The 21,690-nt window shown below is 38.0% G+C and overlaps 1 protein-coding gene across 2 annotated transcripts in view; it reads right to left on the bottom strand.

Annotated features, from left to right (window-relative positions):
* Positions 1-867: 867 nt before the first annotated feature.
* The window catches only part of LOC111871184 (ribosomal L1 domain-containing protein 1), a 22,153-nt gene continuing 1,330 nt past the window's right edge, over positions 868-21,690 (bottom strand). Inside the window, exons 2-10 of one of the 2 annotated variants that reach the window (XM_023864085.2) lie at positions 18,859-19,007; positions 13,967-14,114; positions 13,363-13,511; positions 11,216-11,327; positions 9,555-9,711; positions 7,634-7,845; positions 4,505-4,720; positions 2,129-2,296; positions 868-1,125 (exon numbers count right to left, since the gene is read on the bottom strand). In XM_023864085.2, the coding sequence (XP_023719853.1) occupies positions 919-1,125; positions 2,129-2,296; positions 4,505-4,720; positions 7,634-7,845; positions 9,555-9,711; positions 11,216-11,327; positions 13,363-13,511; positions 13,967-14,114; positions 18,859-19,007 (1,518 nt within the window). In that variant the 3' untranslated portion in view covers positions 868-918. The remainder of the gene's footprint in view (positions 1,126-2,128; positions 2,297-4,504; positions 4,721-7,633; positions 7,846-9,554; positions 9,712-11,215; positions 11,328-13,362; positions 13,512-13,966; positions 14,115-18,858; positions 19,008-21,690) is intronic. The other variant, XM_023864086.2, reaches the window with a different exon arrangement.

Raw genomic sequence — 21,690 nt, 5'->3', positions numbered from 1 at the left:
CATATTATAAGGTAAGGTTATAAAACCACCATTTAAGATCATTTTAGTGAAAGTTTCATCCTTCAAGGCGTACCATTCACTGCTGAAATACTAAACAACCTGCTTCCATGGCCGAGATACAGGGCGCCCATATTATAAGGTAAGGTTATAAAACCACCATTTAAGATCATTTTAGTGAAAGTTTCATGTTCCTATCTCATAGAATTTAAGAACAATGATGAATAAATAATTTTCGAGCAAAATTTAAATGGCCGGCTGAATATATTACCGCAGGAGCCGCGGAATTTAAATCACCACGTCAAAGGGTTAATTAGTTAAGCACAGGGACAACTTTACCTTACTTTAGCACTAACCCTGGCTTTCTGTGGCGGCCCGGGTTCAGTCCCAGGTCTGGTCAAGTGGGACTTGTGGTGGATGAAGTGGCACTGGGGCAGGTTTTCTCCGAGTACTCTGGTTTCCCCTGCCAATCTTCATTCCACCAAATGCTCCACAATCATCCTCACCTATCATCTGGGGCTGGTACAATAGGCCAGAAGTGGGCACAGTACAAGGGACATAGTCCCACACCACTAGCTTAAAAAAAACCTCTGGCTTTCATTTGAAGACACAGAAGAAAATGACAGAAACATCTGAATAACAACAGCTGATTCTCCAATTGAAGGGTAAATGAGACAGACATTACTGCTGGACTATACACACACAACTCCAAAAATGAATGTTGCATGCTTTATACACAGATTCTGGTACAAACAGTCTGGCAGAACCTGAGCTGTATGAGAGCAGAAAACATTGCCTGCTAGAGGCACAGCCACAGGTACTGCTCTACAGCTCATACCCCACTGAACAGTCTATACAGAAGGTCATGAATCATGTCTAAAATATTTTATTGTATCATCAATTAACCACACTTACAGTACATTATTTTACAGCAGCATCATTTTGAGAAATTTGCTCTGTCTTCCACACATTCAGCTTCTTCTTAGCTAGTTTGGTCAAAAGTGTCTTCTTGTGCCCCTTTTTATGCACTTTTTGTCCCTTATTAAGTTTATTTTGAGCAGACTTCCTGTTTGGTAAACCCAGACTTCCAATTGATTCAGTTTTGTCTTTCTTGGATAGTTTAGGTTCCTGCAATATTTTAGCACAAATAATTAATCCTAACTTGATTCTTTACATCCTGTTGTGTAAACAGAATTAAGGTATGTATATCCCTTTATACAACAACTGAATATGAAGTTAATACTATTAATAAAATGGTAATATTACATTACTGTTTCTCTCACCACAACATGTTTCAGTCTACTGATCATCCTCTGGTGGTTTTATGAATAGATACAGTTGCCAAAGTGCAACTGAAATGGGTCCATTTTCACATAAAATGTGTTAGACATTCAGCAATACCCAAGGTTCTCGATAATCAATGACAACCCTAACCTCTTAAGGGGTTTTTACATCTTAACATTTAATACGTGGATATTTTTACAAAAAACATTTTAATTGTAAAATGGATTCATTTTAGTTGCAGTTTGATAACCACGCACGTGTTCATAAAACCACTTGAAGATGATCAAGAGATACAAAACATGTAGTGGTGAGAGAAACAACAGCGTTCATATTGTCACTCTATTAACCATATTAACTTTACATCCAGTCGTTGTATGGGCAGCTCTCCATACCTTCATTAAGCCTAGAACAATATTTTAAGATTAATTACAGATAATTAAACCTAATATTATATAAACTACAGATGCAGACATAAAATATTGGATGAAGTACGATGCATGGTACAGGGTCTTTTCAAAAAAATTTATAGTCAATCAACTTGTCAAGAAATCCTCTGCCATTATGGAACCCAAAGGTTCATCACAGCTTTTACAAAGCCTGTCAATTGACCATTAATACAGTAGTGTATCAGATATCAAGAGGTCATAATGGCAACGCTGGCATGACTACACAGATCAGCTGTCTACTACTGGAAGAGGCATGCAAATTAAAAGGGATTTCTGGATGTGCATCACATGCATGAAATAATTTAACTGAATTTTTTAAACAATGCATCTTTAGACAATTCTGTTAATATATGACATATATTCCTGAATTCCAATTAAAGTGGAAGTCCAAAAGTCTGTACCTTTGAGTCTGGTTGTGACTTTTCCATAATTTTTATTGCAATACTCTTTTTTTGTTTATTCCTTCCTAATGTTTTAATTTTGCTTTCTGTTACTTTCTGTTTGTCCTTTTTACTCTTGACAATTTTTCGTTTCTTCTTCTCAGGTTCTTCTTTTGCTTCATTATTAGTCTGTGAATAGCAGAAGAAATAAGAAAATATGTTAGTCATACAGACGTGAAAGAAAATAACTTTTGAATTCATTAAGATTCTGTATAAACCCAGCAATAATAATCTGGTACACTTATCACTGGATGATGCATTCATTAATGACTCAAGTCATAGGCTGTGCATCATTTATGGCTTGACAACAAACATCAAACATACCATATTATATTTAAGCATCCTGTTGCACTCCATACGATAAATGATATAACCTCCGTCTCAAGTGCAAACAATATATTCTTGTGTCTTTGATCTTGCTCCCTACACTACATGTTTCGGCCTCAGACGGCCATCATCAGGTGTATAACACTCACGTCGCTGTCACACTGCACCCAGTTCAAAATTTAACATCTAAAACACTCTCCCTGTCATTATCAACTTCTACTTCGTTGATAGCTAAGAATTTTAAAATTTGGACAAGAATTTAAAAGTTTAAAATTAGAACTAAAGATTTTATTATGGTGCTATTACAACAAACACAAAATTAACGTGTGTGAAGTAATCTACGGGTGGACAGCTATCAACGAAGTAGAAGTTGATAATGACAGGGAGAGTGTTTTAGATGTTAAATTTTGAACTGGGTGCAGTGTGACAGCGACGTGAGTGTTATACACCTGATGATGGCCGTCTGAGGCCGAAACATGTAGTGTAGGGAGCAAGATCAAAGACACAAGAATATATTGTTTGCACTTGAGACGGAGGTTATATCATTTATCAAACATACCATCTACAAAGACACACATCAGAGGTATGTGAACTACTGAAATGTTAAGTAAAACTGCATTATAAACTATAGACCAAGACAATATTCCTATTGGTAAAGCACTTTGCAGCTACAAAAATTTTATCACAATAATTTCCTCATTCAAGAATTTACAAACAATTCATGAACATGATTATTGCTTATTTTAGATTAAATACAGTTAGGAAAACAGCAAGAAATTCAGATTGTATTAAGCTTCTGAATGAATTTGGAACACATAAGATTTCAAATTAAAATGCCATCACTATAAAGAATAGTAAAAGTGACTCCAACTAATCTCAACTTAGAACATTTGTTCCAAGAATTACAAATGATAATTTACAAGTTCACATTTTGTACACTGGATTTCGTATTGGAATATTTTGTTAAAAATATCTGATATACACCAAAGCCATGATGTTACTTGATACTGACATGTTATACAGAAATAATCTAACTGTAAAAGAAACATGTTAATGGCGCTGCAGTATGTGTATTCCTTCTTTACCCACCTCATTTATTTGTATTGCAAATGGACTACAAATCTGTAAACAAAATTTAACAAAATATGTGCACACTGCATGTTAAAATCAAACTGGTTCAAGTTTTCTGCAAATCCACACATCTCTGATGGTAGAGGAATAATGGCCTTGGAGTCTGCTACTTACTGTCAATACAAGTTACAGCCAATGGCTGCCCAGAATGTGCATCATTAATACTCATTCACCTTCCTTCAGGTCTTTCCCCTGTTTAAGAGAATCAAAACCATCTGGGAATAAAAGATGGAAGGCTCATATTTCCTCTGTCCCATTTTAGAGCACTGTGATCATCAAATTTGAGGCAAATTAAAAGTGCCTTTATATTTTTTTTTTCTCTTGGATTTCCCGTACATTGTTCCTACTTATCTGTGCCATGCAAACACCAGATGTGGTTCATATTTACTTTCAGTTTTAATCTTGAACTTAGGTAGGCTGCCTGGCCACGCCATAGCTCAAGCAGGTTAGTTGCTGGCTTCCCACCGCGGTGGCCCAGGTTCGATCCTAGGTCTGGTCAAGTGGGATTTGTGGTGGACAAAGTGGCACTGGGGCGGGTTCTCTCAGAGCACTTCGGTTTCCCCCGCCAATCTTCATTCCACCAAATTCTCCACCATCATAATCACTCGGGGCAGGTACAATAGGCCAATCAGTGGCCGCCGTGCCGAGTGGACCCAGTTGGACTCCACTCCCGACTAAGCAAATAAAAAAAAATTAATTAAGGTAGGCTACTTTCCTACCTAGTTTATAATTTATTTTCATTATACTTCTTCTTGTTCTGTTTCAAGTACTAACATTCTCAAGAGAAATCAAGAACCACTTAACTTGCGGTTTCTCTCTGCATTATTTTTGCCACATGATGAACAAATAATGGGGGAGGGGTTAACAGTAACTACTCACTCCTCTTTCTTTTCTCGTATTACTAACTTCAACATTTGCATTCCACTGCTTTGTCCACTCATTGAGATAAGCATCTTCTGCAGCCTCAACTGTTTCTTCATTTCCATCATCTGAATCTTCTGAGTCCTGTCCTTCTTCTGGGTCAGGCTGTGGTTCTACTTTTGTCTTCTCATCTGCATTGACTGTAGGAACTTCATCCTCACTACCTACATCCATCTAGAAAAGATAAAATTTACATGGCAGCTGAAACTCATATTGAGTAACTGAATTGCATTTCTTTGTATATATCAAGGCTAATATTTTTTTTAATTTGCATAGTGGGGGGGGGTGGAGTCCAACTGGGTCCACTTGGCATGGCAGCCACTGATTGGCCCATTGTTGCCTGCCCCGGGCGATTATGATGATGGAGAATTTGGTGGAATGAAGACTGGCAGGGGAAACTTAAATACTCAGAGAAAACCCACCCCAACACCATTTTGTCCACCATAAATCCCATTTGACCAGACCTGGTATCGAACCTGGGCGCCGTGGTGGGAAGCCAGTGACTAGCTGCTTGAACTATGGCGCGGCCAAGACTAATATTGGTCTAATCTTTTGGCCACAGCATTTTAATATGCTGTATCCTGTTGCTATCAGAACAGAACAGGCAATATCCTTCATACATTACACTTTAATTAAATTTACTACTTATTAAGTTAGGTACAGCAAAAGGTCAAAGACTTAGGGTAGCATCTCAAGGGTTGTGCCATAGCTCAGTCAGTCACTGGCTTCCCACCTCAGTGGCCCTGGTTTGAGCCCAGGTCAGGTCATGTGGAATATGTGGGGGACAAACTGGCACTGGCGCAGGTTTTCTCTGTGTACTTTGGTTTCCCTTGCCAATTCTCATTCCACCAACTGCTCCACATACGTCATCATCCATCATCAAGGGCTGGTACAATAGACCAATTAGTGGCCGATGTACCAAGTGGACTCAAAGTCTCACCCCAACCCCAAGAAAAAAAAAACAAAACAAAAAAACAGGGCAGTATCTCATCAATCATGACTTACTCAGTTTCAAAAACAAAGTAACAGGAGAGGAAAAAAAGTTTTACACTGAACATAATATTGCAAATACTGATATAGTACGACATAACTGCAGATAAGAAGACTGTTAAAAGTCTAATGCCACTGTTGTGTAAAATGCATCAAACATTTGCATTACTGTTGGATAATACCAATTTTACATGTTTTGTTTGAAGTATAAGCAAAGGCTCATTTCCTGCGAGTAACAGGACAAGTTATAAGACAGAGAACATTGAAGAAGTATTTGTTCTTTTTGAAAGTCCACGTGAAACTAAAGCTATCCCTGTAACAGGCCGTGAACTCATACGAGGACCCTCTACTAAACGAGCAAAGAAACTGTTGAAGTTAAACAGGAACCAGCTATGATGGGTGGTGGGACTACTTACAGGACACTGTCACCTTAAAGGACACCTGTTCAAACTGGGACTAAGTGATAGTCCTACTTGTGAGACATGTCAAGAAGAAAACGAAACAGCCACACATATCCTGTGCGAATGTGAGGCCTTAGCTTGTTTAATATTGGGCCACTTGGGTCAGTACTTTATGGAACCAAGCGACTATTTCGACATCCCCACATATAAGATCCAGCGCTTCATTCGAAGTGCAGGATTGTTGAGGGGATAATCAGAAGGGGAGGCACAACAGATCACTGTGGTCGCAGCGCAAGGGCCAAGAATGCCCACCCCTTATACATTCATTCATTCAACATGCCGTGAAGACCCATAGTGTTGTGAGACGTTGAGGATCCCACATTATCTAAGACAATCGGCTCAAAGATGGCGGTAACTTGTCAGCCTTACGCGCCGGCCGCACTTTACTCCCCCAGGAAAATTATTTCATTAATTCCTGGTACTCATTTCTGTTAGAGGCTGAGTCGACCCCAGGGCCATAGTGTGGCTGGATGGATCCAATGACCTCATCAGGACTTGAACCCACGACCTTCCGGCTTGTAGCATAGTGCCCCCGATAAGTCCACATACAAGCATAAAATTAAAAGTGTTCTCTCTCCTGGAAAAATGCTTTGTTATGTAATTTTTCTTGCTATTTTAATCAAAAAGTGAAATTTATTCCCATTTTATCTGAATTCATACCCATTTTGTTTGTTAAAGTGTATCATTGTGATAATTAATGTATACTTCCGGTTTCTTTTTCTCATGCATACGTGCTTCAGGCTGCTGAGCCACACATACTGACACATACTCCAAAAAGTGTAAGAAAAACACGTAAGGCAATGCTGGTCAATGTATAAGGTGAAATGTTTATGAATGAGTAAAAAGAAATCTGACAGTATAGTTAGTCACTGGTAAGGTAACACCAATGTTTCCATAATCCAAAGATGTCAGTCAAAGATACTATGTATGATTAGTAACACCCCATGGTGTGTTTCCAATATAACACTCCATGAAGACCTGAAAGTGAAGCTAGTAAAGGGAGTCATAAAAGGGAAAAGCAGAAGATACCTCAACAAAATAGAAGGACATGAGAACGTACTAATTCAACCATTACTGGAACCACACAATGGATGAAGACTAAAAAGGAATTGGCCAACTGACCTGAGAGAGGGTTAACGAGGACTTATCCCTGGATAAGCCCTCTCCACGTCACGAAGAATACTATAGCAAATTAGCTGATAGAATCAAATGTAATTCTGATTGCTAATATTATGTAAATAAAAAAAAAATGGTAAGGTAATAAAGTATCATATATTTATGCCAGGAAAATAAATAATGATACATAATACATGTTTAAACTCATGAAGTAGGTAGAATTTGAGGTTTTCACAGCAGTGCTTATGAAGTGTTCTATCTTTTGGAATATAACACATAGTACACTAAAAACTGACTGACGTTTCAGAGGAACATACTGACTCCATCTTCAGGGGTGAAGAGTAAGCCAAGCAAGAAACCACCATGAAGCATGTAGCAAGCAGAACAAGTTGCTTGTAAAAAAATACAGGATTATATAGAAAAAGAATATCAAAATACTTGCAAATAATTTTTTACAGTAACAGTTCACTGTTAAAAGGCTATATTTCCAAGGATAGAAAACATAAAAGCAACTTATTACTTCCTCATCAGAGTTGTATTCCTCCCAGTCAGAGTCACTGAGACCCATCTCAATGTCCTCTTTTGTCCGTTCCATTTTCTTCACTATCACCTCTCCACTGGGCATCACTGTGACATGGGTTCCTGGGAATGTCGTGAGCTCTCCCTCAACAGGTTTGGCTTTCTTTGGTATGACAGGTTTCACAACAGGCACAGCCACCTCGTTGCTGCTCTCTTAAAAAGAAAAAAGGACAAATTCTATCATACAAATGAAATTCTTGGATTCAAGTTATCATTGGATAAACATAATGCAGACAGAAGGTAAAACCTCCTAACATTCTCACACATCAAACTTCATTAGCTTCCTCAGATAAGGCTGGAAGGATTATCCATAGCAATAACTGGACTTCTTCATATATCCCATAGGCTCTTCCATAGGTTTTGATGATATTTGGTTTGGGATACTTTCACTAATTTACATTCCTTTACTCCCATTTTTAACCAAGCTTAATATTAATCTGAAAAGAATGCCATTGGTAATTCTATATACTACATTATGGGGTATATCCCTCCCAATTTTAATAAGATTAATCCAAATAATTGTAAGTAACTTTTTATGTAAAAACTTCTAAGTGTGTATTATGAACATGTTGATCTTATGCCTTCTGAACATGGTCAGCTGACCAAAACATGTAATGACAATAAACATCTACAAATTGAATCATGCTGGATGGTGTTAACAATTATTCTATAATCTAGTTTATTAGAGTGATGGACCAGAGTAAATAGAGTTAAATCCCCATTTAATGTTCCATGATTTTAAGCTTTTCATCATTTAGTGTTCAATTTCACTGATCTGTAGCCAATAATCTCAGTGCCCAATTACCTACACTTAAGATTTCTTTCAGTTTAGTGTCCAAATCCATTGAGTGTATAAGCAAAGTAAAGCTATCCCTGTAACAGGCCGTGAAGGCCCATAGGATTGTGAGATGTTGAAGGTCCCACATTACCTACATAATTGGCTCAAAGATGGCGATAAGGTTGTCACCCTTACGTGCTGGCCGCGCTTTAATCTCCAGGAAAATTATTTAATTAATTCCTGGTACTCATTTCTGTTAGAGGCTGAGTCAACCCCAGGGCCATAGTGCAGCTGGAAGGATTAGATCAACTGAAAAAAATCCAATGACCTCATCGGGACTTGAACCCGTGACCTTCTGTAAGAATACTTAAATGGAGGTCTCAATGTATTCTTCTCTAATGATATGATAATCTGAATGCTGATGGGAGCTCTTTTGTCTTAGAAAGATGCTGTATCTTATATTCAGACATAATTCTATATTGTAGAATTTCAAAAGTATATATGTATAGCACAGTAAAGTCTCACTACTACATACTTCAAGGGGCTTTTTCTAGATAATACTGAAAATTTATATCAATATGGCATAATAAAAATAAATGAAAAGAAAATATGACTAAGAAAATTAAATAATATTTTTCACAGAATGAATCCATCAATTTCATTTGCAAAAATATTTTAAACACAACAGACACCCTCAGATCAGCAGCACACTGTGCCAACCACTTGTCTCTTGACAGTAATATTATGGCAAGCAATACAAATCCCTACAATTGGGTTGCAATAAAAAATTCTTCCAATTATTTGTAAAAAGAGAATATAAACAAAGTTTTCTGTTGTGCCAAAACAATGTTCTGCTCTGCAAAACTGATGAATTCTTATTTTAAATTATTCTACAAACTCGTTAAAATTAAAAAGAAATGCTACATGTATTCTCAAAATGTAGTGCTTGATGATGAAATCTATGCCACAATAAGGCACTGACAGATATTTCTAGTTTGTGGGTTTTGGCTGGGGACTAATAAACTGTACATTAATGTCAAATATGTTGTAATGAGATTTTACCACACTGCTGTCATCCACTTACTGAGTGAAATATATATGGGTATGAGCGGGGAATCTTGCAAGTGAATATGCAGTGAACGGATGTTGTCCCACCCTCCTGGATAGCGTTCTGCCAGACACTTTGCAACAGCCATGATGTTCTCTGATATCTGCTTTACTGACTGTTTTGTGTGTCCAACCTGTTTAAAGAAACATCAAATTAATGAATATGGCTTATGTCACAAGAAGTTAAAATTTTTCTCAATATTCTGAAGAAAAGTGCTTATATGGTACTTGTATCTCTTGGTCTGTCCATCTGATCATTAAAACTTGAAATGAACCTCAATTTACTTACTCCTGATGGCTGCTCTCAAAGTTTCATTCCTTTTATAAACTTATACAAGAATTTTCAATTGGACTTGTGCTGCTACAATGGATCATACAGAAAATGGGAAGAACAGTGCCTTAGGGTGAGGGCACACCAAGGAAACTGGCAACCGCAATTTCCAAGAATTGTTATCAGCCTAAGCTGAACACATGTTACTGAATGGAGCAGCACAAATTGAGGAAATGACAATGCCCTCACCCTTACTGCTGGAAGTTCCAATGGTGCAACTATTACATACACTGTAAACAGAGCAATAGTACTGGTCACCTATTGTCAAATGAAATAAAGCAATAATAAATGTTGGATGGGTAAGAATTATGAACAGGTAACCACACTGTCTGAAGGTAGTATCCTATCATCTGCCTGGGAAAAATGAGGAAAATCTCAGTCAAAATAGAAGTACAATCTTCTGGAATGTGATACCATTAGTCTGAGGGGGGGTTTATCAGCATTTAGGAGGAAAGGACTGCCTCTATTTTCAGGGTCAAAGATGAGCCAAACAAGCAGAATTACAATGCTTGTAGCTTGCTTGGCTTATGACACATGACTCAAAATGGATAAGACTTGAATAGTTGAAGAATATTCTTGACACAGTTGGCTGACGGGAGACAATAAATGCACCTTTCAGTCTTCTTGAATATTTTATCACTTGTATTACAAAATAAAACATATATGGCAATATTAACATGATGGGAAGACCTGTTACCTTGTTTGTGATCTAGGTTGTCTTGTAGTGGAGGAAGAAATAGGCTCTTATAGCATACACATAACATCAGTGCCTTGCCTTTCTGTAATTTTGTCTACTGGTACAATGTATGTAATGATTCTTCTTGGAATGTATTCCTTTTTGCTGTATTCTGAGGTACAGCAAAACGGAAACAACTAGACATCACACCAATACAGAACCACAACAAGCTAAAAAAATGGGGCATCACTGCGAGGACATCTGAGGACTCTTAAATAATACCCCAACATTCCGTTTTAACAGAAGAGGCAAAAGGACAAAAACCATACCGGTTCGAGATCTTCAATATTAGAAATCAACAAGATTTTAATCCACATAATTGCAAATAACTTACATAAAAACTTTTAAGTATGTATTATGAACTTTGCAATAGGAGTTCCTGAACATGTTGAATTTTATGACTTCTGAACATGGTCAGCTGACCAGAACACGTAAAGGCAATAAATATTTACAAATTGATTAACACTGGATGGTGGGAACAATTATTCTATAATTCATTTTACTAGTGTGACATACCAGAAGTTAAACACTCATAATTTGTGAGTTATTTGTCTGGGAAACTGTGCCATACCTTGAGAGCCGCTTTATTTCCGTGCGCATTCATCATCATTAGCGTCTTGCTAAGACATTTTTCAAATTCAATCCTCAGGTTCTTTGCTCTCATATTCACTGCAACTGGCAGCCTGCAATGGAAACAGTTAAGGTTATTTCATTTTATTATTTACTTCATTCAGGACTTAAAACTTAGAAATAAATAAATAAAATAAAACATCAACAAAAATGCATGATACAAAAATAGAGCATTTAAATTCATGGCAACCTGATGCTATCACGTAAAAAGCAGGGGATCTCTTGTCCACGTTACTATCATGAACCCAACATTGCATCATTGCCATTTATATACTGTAAAGTGTTTCGTTACTGAAGATGCCGTTCGGATTGTTAATTGGTTTAACAACCTACCAGTCTTGACTACAATTAATTACAACACTGTTGCGGGGTTTCGCACTTTATAACCCTATTCGAAATAATCTGTTCACCCTGTTCTCAGTAGTCTACATGTATTAATTACGATACGGGAGCTATACAAGTGTCCCTGTATCACACACTCCCAATTATTACTCAGTTATCACAAACTATCACTGATTATCACACATGCATCTGGTTCTTCTTTCCGTGATGGCTGCTATATTCCAACTCGTCTCGTTGGCTGCTGTCTTGAGAACTCGTTCACTGCTGACTGGAGAACTCATTCACTGCTGACTTGAGAACCGTCTTCGGCGGCTGTGTAGTTCCCTTATAGTCGCAGTGTTTGCCTGTTGCCTAGCAATGCTGTTGGGAGTTGTTTACAGGATGTAGCAATTGCGGCGTTGCGTGTTACATCACCGTGGGGGGGGGGGTGCTGACTCACCTGCTACGTTACCGTGGCCAGAGCTGCCACGTCACTGCTGGGGGAGGGAGGGGGTGTCCTCCATTGTGCAACATGTCACAATATATTACATTTAACTGTAGCATGAGACATTTATTCATATTACAATCCAGCGCATTACGTGTGCAGTAGCTGCAATATTCTTTGCAATTTATATACTAGTGCCTGCTACTTCCAGCTTTGGTAATGAAAGCTCATTATATTGCATTTCATAGAACCTCAATAGTCTATACTGGGCACGTAACATAATGTTATATTAAATGAAGACAGTATCCATGTAACAAGATGACTGTTGCCTAGCGTGAAAGTATCTTATTGAGAAATTATATCTGTCACAATTAGCACAACTTAAGTTTGAAGTTTTAGACAATTTGTTTAACCAGCCAGATCCTCACTGCATTATTGCTACCTACAGAAGTAACAAGTTGATTTCGACTATTCTGCCTGACTTGTGCACCATCCTAGTTTTAGAAACCTAGAAAACAGTTTCTTTATTAATCTGATAAAAGATATGAGCTAGTTTCTCACATACAGTGCATTTATAAAATTGGGACAAAGGATAGAGTCCAAGGGAAGAGAATCAATACAGTAGCATAAAACTGAGGTTCTCATAGCGGTGTCTGAAGAGTACTGTCTTCTGAGATGTGACCCCCATAGTTTGGTAAATAGATACCAATATGAAACTGATACCTCCATCTTCAGGACAGAAAAACTCTCATTTTAAAAAACAGTGAAGTTCATTACAGTAAAAAGTCATGCAATCATGGTTCAACCCACACTTTCACTCATGTAGGAATAAATACATACTGCATTATAACAATCAAACCTAAATTTAAATCAATGCTGTCACCTTTCGCATCATTAAAAATTAGTGTGCTTCTTAAATAATGGAAAACATACACATGAAACATATATATGTTTTGGAAGAAAATTTAGTATTCTGTGATTGAACCTGAACAGAAACAATTTTGTTTAAAGAAAGCAGTCTTCTGGGATTTGGCACCGTGTATATGTGGTATTACCCGGTTCTCACGGTCTCTTCGCTTGCGGATTTCTTATATTTTTTTTCCTTCTACCCTGAAGATGGAGGCGATACGTTCCTCCGAAACATCGGTTAACACCACATATACACGGTGCCAAATCCCAGAAGACTGCTTTCTTCATAGTCACTGCCGTGAAAGCCTCAAATTTTACAATTTTGTTTAAAGTTTGCAGAACAGTTCAAAATTTGAATTGTTCCCACATCCCTAACAATTAACACGAAATCTCACCAAAGACAAGATACTTACTTCCGTCTCTTATAGACTTCCTTGCCAAGAAGCTCAAGCGTGTGCCCAGCAATTCGACCATCTGAGAGGAATAAATCAAACTGGCTCACTAAACGACGGCGAAGTTCATACTGATCATATTCCACTTTCAGCTGTCTCAGTGGCATCACCTTACAAAAACAAACAGTACTTATGTTATTTTCCCATTATTAAAAAAAAAGACATTTAGCAGCAAACATGGCAATGCTCCATTTGAATGGTTGCAAGTTCAGGATTTTCCCAAAAATGATGTGCATTCATAATGCGCAAAAGAACTATCAGGCAAAGCAAAACCTACATAATGTTGACATTAACCTACATACAGGAAAACCCTAAGCAGAAGTACAAGAGAGAAGGTAACGTCCAGACCTTGCAAAATCTCATCTCCTCTATATGTTAAACCAATTATAATTACAAAATACCAAAAAGGTATTCCTCTCAATACATAGCAAACTGTTACCTGAAAAATGTCAGGTCCCAGTCATGTTACTCACCAAATTACGTGCAGAAATTTGATCAATTCTTTAAAAAATTTCAAGTTAATACAGTCTCGTTTCTTGGCAGTATCATTATTATGAAAAATTACCTGTGAGATTCCAGTAATATTATTTTTTTCCAAAAGGTTCTTATAATGTTCAACTGTTGGTTCATGATCTATATGCTTTCCTTTCTTGAGATCAGGAACGATAAGGCACACTTCAGACGACTTGTCAATCAGTGGATGTGGCAAACAGCTGGAATTAAGCATATGTCAGTCAAAAGATCACCACCATTTCATATACATAAAAAGGGCAGAAGGAGAAAAGGAGGGGGGACAGATAAACCTGACAACTTTACAATGTGATGACAAGGGCCCGGATTTTGACAACATGTCATCTTTTTTTTCCTTGTATCCTATGCACTTAAACATATAAATCTCGGATATGAGCTGCTGGTTACAGAAATGTAAATTTTATAGGTAATTTTTTTTTGTCATTTTTTTGACATTTTTAGGTTTAAGGTCATTTTTTTTATTTTTGGGGTATTTTTTGGTAAATTTTTAGGCTTTTAAGGGTACTTGTCATTTTTGGCCATTTTAGGGAATTTTTCTTCATGTTTTCTGAAATGTGAATAATATGGAAGCAAAGCGTTGTTTCTCTTTCTCCTTTAGGTCATTTTTCTGGATTCTTTCGGTCATTTTTTAAATATTTTAAGGTCTTCAAAATCCAAGCCCTCCATATTACATTTTTGGGTAATTTTTCTGGATTCTTTCAGTCATTTTTTAAATATTTTCAGGTCTTCAAAATCAGAGCCCTCCATATTACATTTTTGGGTCATATTTCAGGTCATTTTTCTGGATTTTTCGGTCATTTTACAATTTTTTAAATATTTTTAGGTCATCAAAATCCGAGCCCTCCATATTACATTTTTGGGTCACATTTTAGGTAATTTTTTCTGCATTTTTTAAAATATTTTCAGGTCAACAAAATCCGGGCCCTGGTGATGACCATGTCTACCTGCTGCTGAGTCCTTAGAGCTCCCATCTACATAAATTAAATCACTTTAACCTATTCAATCCCACTAAACTGTCAGTGAACTCAGGATTTATTTAAGTTTTTTTTTTAATTCTAGTGGGGTGGGACTAAGTCCCTTGTACTGTGGCCACTTCTGGCCTATTGTACCAGCCCCGGATGATAGGTGAGGGTGATTGTGGAGCAATCGGTGGAATGAAGATTGGCGGGGGAAACCGAAGTATTCGGAGAAAACCTGCCCCAGCGCCACTTTGTTCACCACAAATCCCACTTGACCAGACCTGGGATCAAACCTGGGCCGCCACAGTGGGAAGCCAATGACTAACCGCTTGAGCTATTTATTTAAGGTTACTACCTGTAACACAAACCATTCTACTTTTAACTACTGCAACTGGTCACCGCAGTGTAAAAGATACAATGAAAACTGCATCACTGCATTACATTATAATTTGGATGTCTCACTTCTTCTCTATCTCCTGTTCCTCCTCTTCTTCCTGCTTTTCATTCCTCCTCTTCCATTCCCATTCAGAAGTCTTAAAAAACTGGGCTTCCCATCTACTACTGTGACCCCTCATACATTACATTACATTGCACTGCATTCCACTGATCCAAAGTTAGTCAAAATGACTGTAGGATGTGGAATATGTCATATAAATACAAAACATATGTACAGACCCAATGGAGTTCTCACACAAGGGAAACCAAGAATACACAGTGACTACATACAAGGCTATGTAAAGATACGCAAGTTATTTTCTAGAGAACAGGTGTTCATCAACAGAGTAGAATGAATGTGTATTTNAAAGACCCAGAAAATCGTCTAGAGGGTGGCCTGAAAGTTCACAAAATGGTCCATGTTCCTCCCAGTAACAATAAGAAGAATGGTGCCATGAGAAAGTGTCGAGTGTGTGCTAAGCACAAGATTAGAAAAGAAACAAGTATCATGTGTGCAAGCTGTGGTGTGGCTCTCTGCAAACTTTCATGTTTCAATGTTTATCACACGAAGAAAAACTACTAAAAAGGTATGGAAAGACATTTATTGCATAAAATATTGTCTTTTTAATAGTTCCTGAAAATTTCATTTTTAAAAACCAATTTTTGTTGAAGTTGTTTAGAAAAAAGCAAGCACATGCATCTTAGCGACATAAGGTTTAAATGGCCTGCCAGGACAGGGGTGGGATTTAAATACCCTTCGCGCCAGTCAAAGAGTTAATGAATATATATATATATATATTTGCAAGGCAAAGTTAAGATCTGTAGTCTCTTAAATAGATCTCTACAGGAATTACAGGAAATCTATCTGTATTATGGTACCATAAATGGTACACTAGGCCAGAAGTGGCCACAGTACAAGGGACTTAGTCGCACCCCACTAGCAATAATGGTACCATAAAAGTATGCTTCACTCTTTCATACTGTCAAGTGTTGGGTATGGCACGTGACAAATAACTTTACGTGGGCCTTGGATTTAGCGAATCTTTATTGGACACTCAATCTTACACACCTTACAATTGTTATCACTTCAACTGTATTCTGTGGCGGATATCTTTCAACTGTCTTGTATGGCGACTACGTTCCAACTGTATTCTTGCTGTCTGTAGCTCTCGGCTTATGTAGGTGTTCTGTGGAGTCAGTAGAGGACACCTCTCGCCAAGGTTCGGTCTCCTGTGTTCGGCACTCCGTTGCTTCGGGAACACTCTTTATACACTGGTAACGTGTTTCATCTCATCTGTTGTTACTCAATGGCAATTTGTCGCTACGATTTGTCACTGTGGGATCTCCACAATTTCCATTGTAGCTGTTGCACGGCGATGGACATAAGATAACTCATCACAATATGTTACTCATAATGTCGTAAGTCCAATAGCTTAAAAAAATAATTTCAACTTAATGATATTCATCCACTGTGAAGTTATACCACTCAGAGGCATTCTGTAGACAAGGCCAGTTATACATCCCTGCTTGCCAATTGGTGTACCCTTCCCACTCATTTTCATCAACTGGTGTCCTTTCTCCACAGCTCCCACTGCATTTTGCAGGATGCTTTCCCCATAGCTCCCCCAACGATCTTCTACCCCTGCCCAACAGGAGGCCAATGAAAGCATAGAATATAATAATTGATCTCCTCAAGACTATCCAACTGTATCTGGTGTTGGAAGGAAATATCATAGGTTTTTAATGACAAGGGTGTGGGCTTAAAACCTTATAAGCAGTTGACTGCAACATTCTTAAAAATTATGCAAACCTTCTAAGGTTGGTTTTTTGCTGTTGTTTTTAATAATAAATTTGTAAGCCCTGTAAGCTGAGGAACTGAAATTTGTTAAGGTTTGGCTTCAAACACCACCGAGGATATGTGACATCTTATCCAGCAGAAGAGGCTGCATGTAATATGAGAAAATCTCCCTGCACAGTCATTCATGCAGACAACACACTCTCTACACAGGGGCAGGTATGGGAAAGGAAGAAAAGAATATGAAAACAACACACATAACCACAACATCAACATATCATCATGGGAAGAATACCACAAAACACATACGCACACTGGTGAACACCACATAAAAATCTGGCAACACAAACTGAAAGGGACATGATAACATAAACAAAATATGGAGGAATGCAGTAATGTAGTTGGTTCAGAAACTACGCTACAAGCTAGAAGGTCATGAGTTCGATTTCCAATGAGGTCACTGGGTTTTTTCAGTTGACCTAATCCTTCCAGCCATGTTATGGCTTTGGGGTCAACTCAGCCTCTAAAAGAAGTGAATATCAGGAATCTTCCTGGAGGGTAAAGGGCAGCTGGAACATGAAGACTGACAACCTCACCACCATCTGTGAGCCAACTATCTAGAAAAATATGGGAGCCCCAACTTCTCACAACACAATGCGTTTCCATGGCCTGTTACAGGGATAGATTTAGCTTTTTTAAATATATATGTATATATTGCCACATATTCAGGGTTTTGTTGACTAATAATAATGGGTTCTGGATTAGATGTTTGGATTTACTGGCACTTCTTTACATTTGCAATCAATTATAACAGCTCACAATCAGTGACTGTCTAAGACTTCCTCCACTCCTTACTGATCTACAAGTGTCTTCTCTTCTGCATGACTGACCTGGTTCTGATTTACGAGTTGACCACTTCTTAACTTCCGTTGTCTGCTGGTTAGCACTCCACAGCTGAACACTGAACTTCTTATGAGTGTCTGACGAATGCCTTCAAAAGTGACTGTCTTACAAATACTCTCTTGATTTCTGAATTAACTCTCTTTTATAACTTCGGACGAAACAGAGATCACCATTTCAAACAGTTCACATTACTGCATGCTTATCTGTTGCTGTGGGAACTGTGTGTTAATTCCACAGCAACGCTTTGGCTTCACTATTCCAGCTTTCAGGCGGTGCTTACCGAACCACTGCTTAGCAACAGACGTCTCCTTTGGCTCCATTATTCAGGCTATCAGGCGTCTTGCCACAATATATATACACACACACACACATACATTTAACATAACCCTATTTTAACTCCAGCTAGAATATTTTAATATTTTTAAAAAGTTGAATTTTAATATTTAATACATTTTATAACATAAGGGCATTACAGAAACAATATATCTGTACAGAGTACTCCCAGTGTGTAAATACTGGCCAGTACAGAGAGGTATATCAGATAGAAAGGGTGATTGTAAAAGCTCTATGTATCTGATGACTGTCACAATAGGCCAAAACATGTNCACACAGGAGTTGCAGTACCAAGGTAATATGGCCAAATCACTATTGCACTATATGCAACACACATGGCATGTTTATACCAGAATTGTGTTGACTGAATAATAATAAACATTTTCTATAATCTCAGTTTCACCAAGAGTCATGTCAATAGCGAAGCTCCAACTAATAGGCTTGATGCTTGTAATAACAGCCTGCTGTATACACCTCGTGAGTGAAAAATATTGTACTTACAATCTGAAATGTTGGTTACACATCTCAGGAATCCTAATGCATTGCACTACCAAGTGCACAGGCTGGCCTTCATCCATAAACAATGGCACATTCTTTGATGTTGCTTCAACATCCCTCAATTGCAGCATAGCAGAAACACTGGACTCCACCTGTAAATGCAATGATGCACACATAATTAAAGAGCAGTCGGGTAAAACTCCAGAACAGGCAAACGCAAGTAAATTCCCCTCCATACTACAGCAAAGTATGTCTCCATTTGCATGACAAAATTCTAACCTATAAATCTGGTCACTTTACGTTCATTTGCAACGTAAACATATTACCAACAAAAATGATCATGGGCTGTAATTTTAGGTATGGACTACAGGGGAATAGCACTGTCATAGAATCACTTTCCCTGTGATCAAACCATGAAGTTCCATCCACACAGCTTCCTCTAGGTGTCAGAGTATTGTGCAATAGTGGTATGCATTCACTGCTGCACCGTAATCCAGGAATTCAAAGAGGAAAAAGCTCTGTCCATCTAAAAATGCCATCAACTTCTCCACAGACCACAATGCCTTGAACCCCTTTTTCTTGGGGAATGTGATATGTTTCAACTTTATCAATGCTGCCTTTGATAGTGCATGATTCAATACTTCATTACTGGTGACAGTGCAACTGAGGAACTCTCGCATGGAATAAGGCGTTGTTAACAGCACTCTGTGGCACACAAGCATTCTCCTTCTAGCATGTAGATCACTACTGCACAACACTGCAGCACCTGAAGAAAGCCGTATAGAGGGATCCTCTGGCCTGTTGACAGAGAAAGTCATCTTTCGTCATGAAAATACCCAGCCCACAATATATCCTGTGTACCAAAACTACTACAGCAGCTCTGCTACATATGCCCTGCACATCAATCATGCACCTCTAGACTACTGAAGAAGAAGCACTCGGAAAGTACGCACTTCTGATGTAATGATCTGAAACCTGAGTTTACTCAAAGAATACAAACACAGCCATGATATCCTCTTCATGGGCATGAAACAGCAGTGTATTGCTGGGACAAATATCTCAGTCATAATAATTATATGGAGAAATGGAGGGTTTGTGTATTACTGCTTGTTGTGTTGGATATCTGCATTGAAATAATAAATATGAGTGTAACACACAGTCAGGCCTAACCATAAGCTGTTCATTTNGGCCATAATAATAACGTAATGTCTTTCGGTATTTGGGTTGTTACATACTTATTTATGGAACTGAGCCCTTCCTGAGGAGAAGCCAAATCTGCAGCTACTCAAGAATTTCCCAGCATTTTATAAAACCCGAAGGTTCATTACCATGTTCACAAGAGCCTTCCACTGGTCCCTATCCTAAGCCACATCAATCCAATCCATACCATCCCATCCTATCTCTCTAAGATCTATTTTAATACTGTGCACCCACTATGCCTTGGTCTTCCCAGTGGTCTCTTTCTTTCTGGCTTTCCCACCAACAACCTATATGCATTCCTCATCTCCTCCATTTGTGCTACATGCCCTGTCCACCTCATCCTCCTTAACTTGATCATTCTAATTATACTTGAAGAAGGGTACAAATTATGAAGCTCCTCATTATGCAGTTTTCTCCAACCTCCTGTCACTTCATCTCTCTTCGGTCCAAATATTCTCAACAACTTGTTCTCAAACACCCTCAGTCTATGTTCCTCCCTTAACATCAGAGACCAAGTTTCACACCCATACAGAACCACAGGCAAAATTATAGTTTTGTATTTTCTAATTTTTATGTTTTTGGACAGCAGATGAGAAGACAAAAGGTTCTGGATTGAATGGTAGCAAGCATTATCCAAGTTCAATCTCCTCTTAATTTCCTTCTAAATCAGGTTTTGATTTGTTATTGTCATTCCCAAATATCTGAACTGTGCCACATTTTCAAAAGATCGGTTTCCTATCTTTATGTCATGATTTTGCACTAAATTTTGGTGATGAGACAGCAACATTTACCTCAAATCTTACAACATATACTTAGTTTTCTGTGTTTACTTCTAGACCAACCTCCTTATTTGCATCAATTAAAGTTTGTGTATTTTTCTTTATCGTATCTATATTAACACCCAGTAGATTCAGATCATTGGAATTGACATCGGCATCAGATAAATGTTTACCTATATGATTTTAACATACATTTTGTTTAAACACATTTTAATCAGCCTAACTAGTTTCATGGGTATCCCAGACTCTATCAGAATATTGTACAATACTTCCCTCCTAACTGCTTTCTTGAAGTCTATGAATACCTGATGTACTGTCTCATTGCACTCCAATTTTAGAAGCAATCTATAGAAAGTAAATAAATTATAATTCTAATTCCACATCCTGCCAACTGAATGGTCATGCATGCATGCAATTACACTAAAATGTGGATACAACATTACCAGAATAACAGGCATTACTACGATGGGGTACCCAAAAGAAACCGAACGAATTTTTTTGTGGGCAGAGCTCTTGTAGTACCATGTTTTGCCGCTATGAGCGCATAGAGCTAACATTCCTGAGTCGATAAGCCGACTACCGTTGCTTCAGAAGGTAAGCACTAGTTTCGGCAGAGTTTATAGTGACAACTGTTTTGTGTGATCGTCGTTTTTGCAATGGCTGATTTTCGTGAACAGCGTGCGGCGGTGAAATTCTGCTTTTTGCTCGGGAAAAGTGAAACAGAAACGCTTGAAATGTTAAAAACGGTGTACAAGGACGATGCTACGGGGAAAACTCAAGCGTTTGAGTGGTTTTCCCGTTTCAAAAATGGTGAAATGTCAATTGACGACAAACCTCGTTCTGGTCGTCCTTCCAC

The sequence above is a fragment of the Cryptotermes secundus genome, unplaced genomic scaffold (genome assembly GCF_002891405.2).
Source record: "Cryptotermes secundus unplaced genomic scaffold, Csec_1.0 scaffold493, whole genome shotgun sequence".
NCBI lineage: Eukaryota > Metazoa > Arthropoda > Insecta > Blattodea > Kalotermitidae > Cryptotermes > Cryptotermes secundus.
This window is presented reverse-complemented; position numbering and strand designations above follow the sequence as displayed.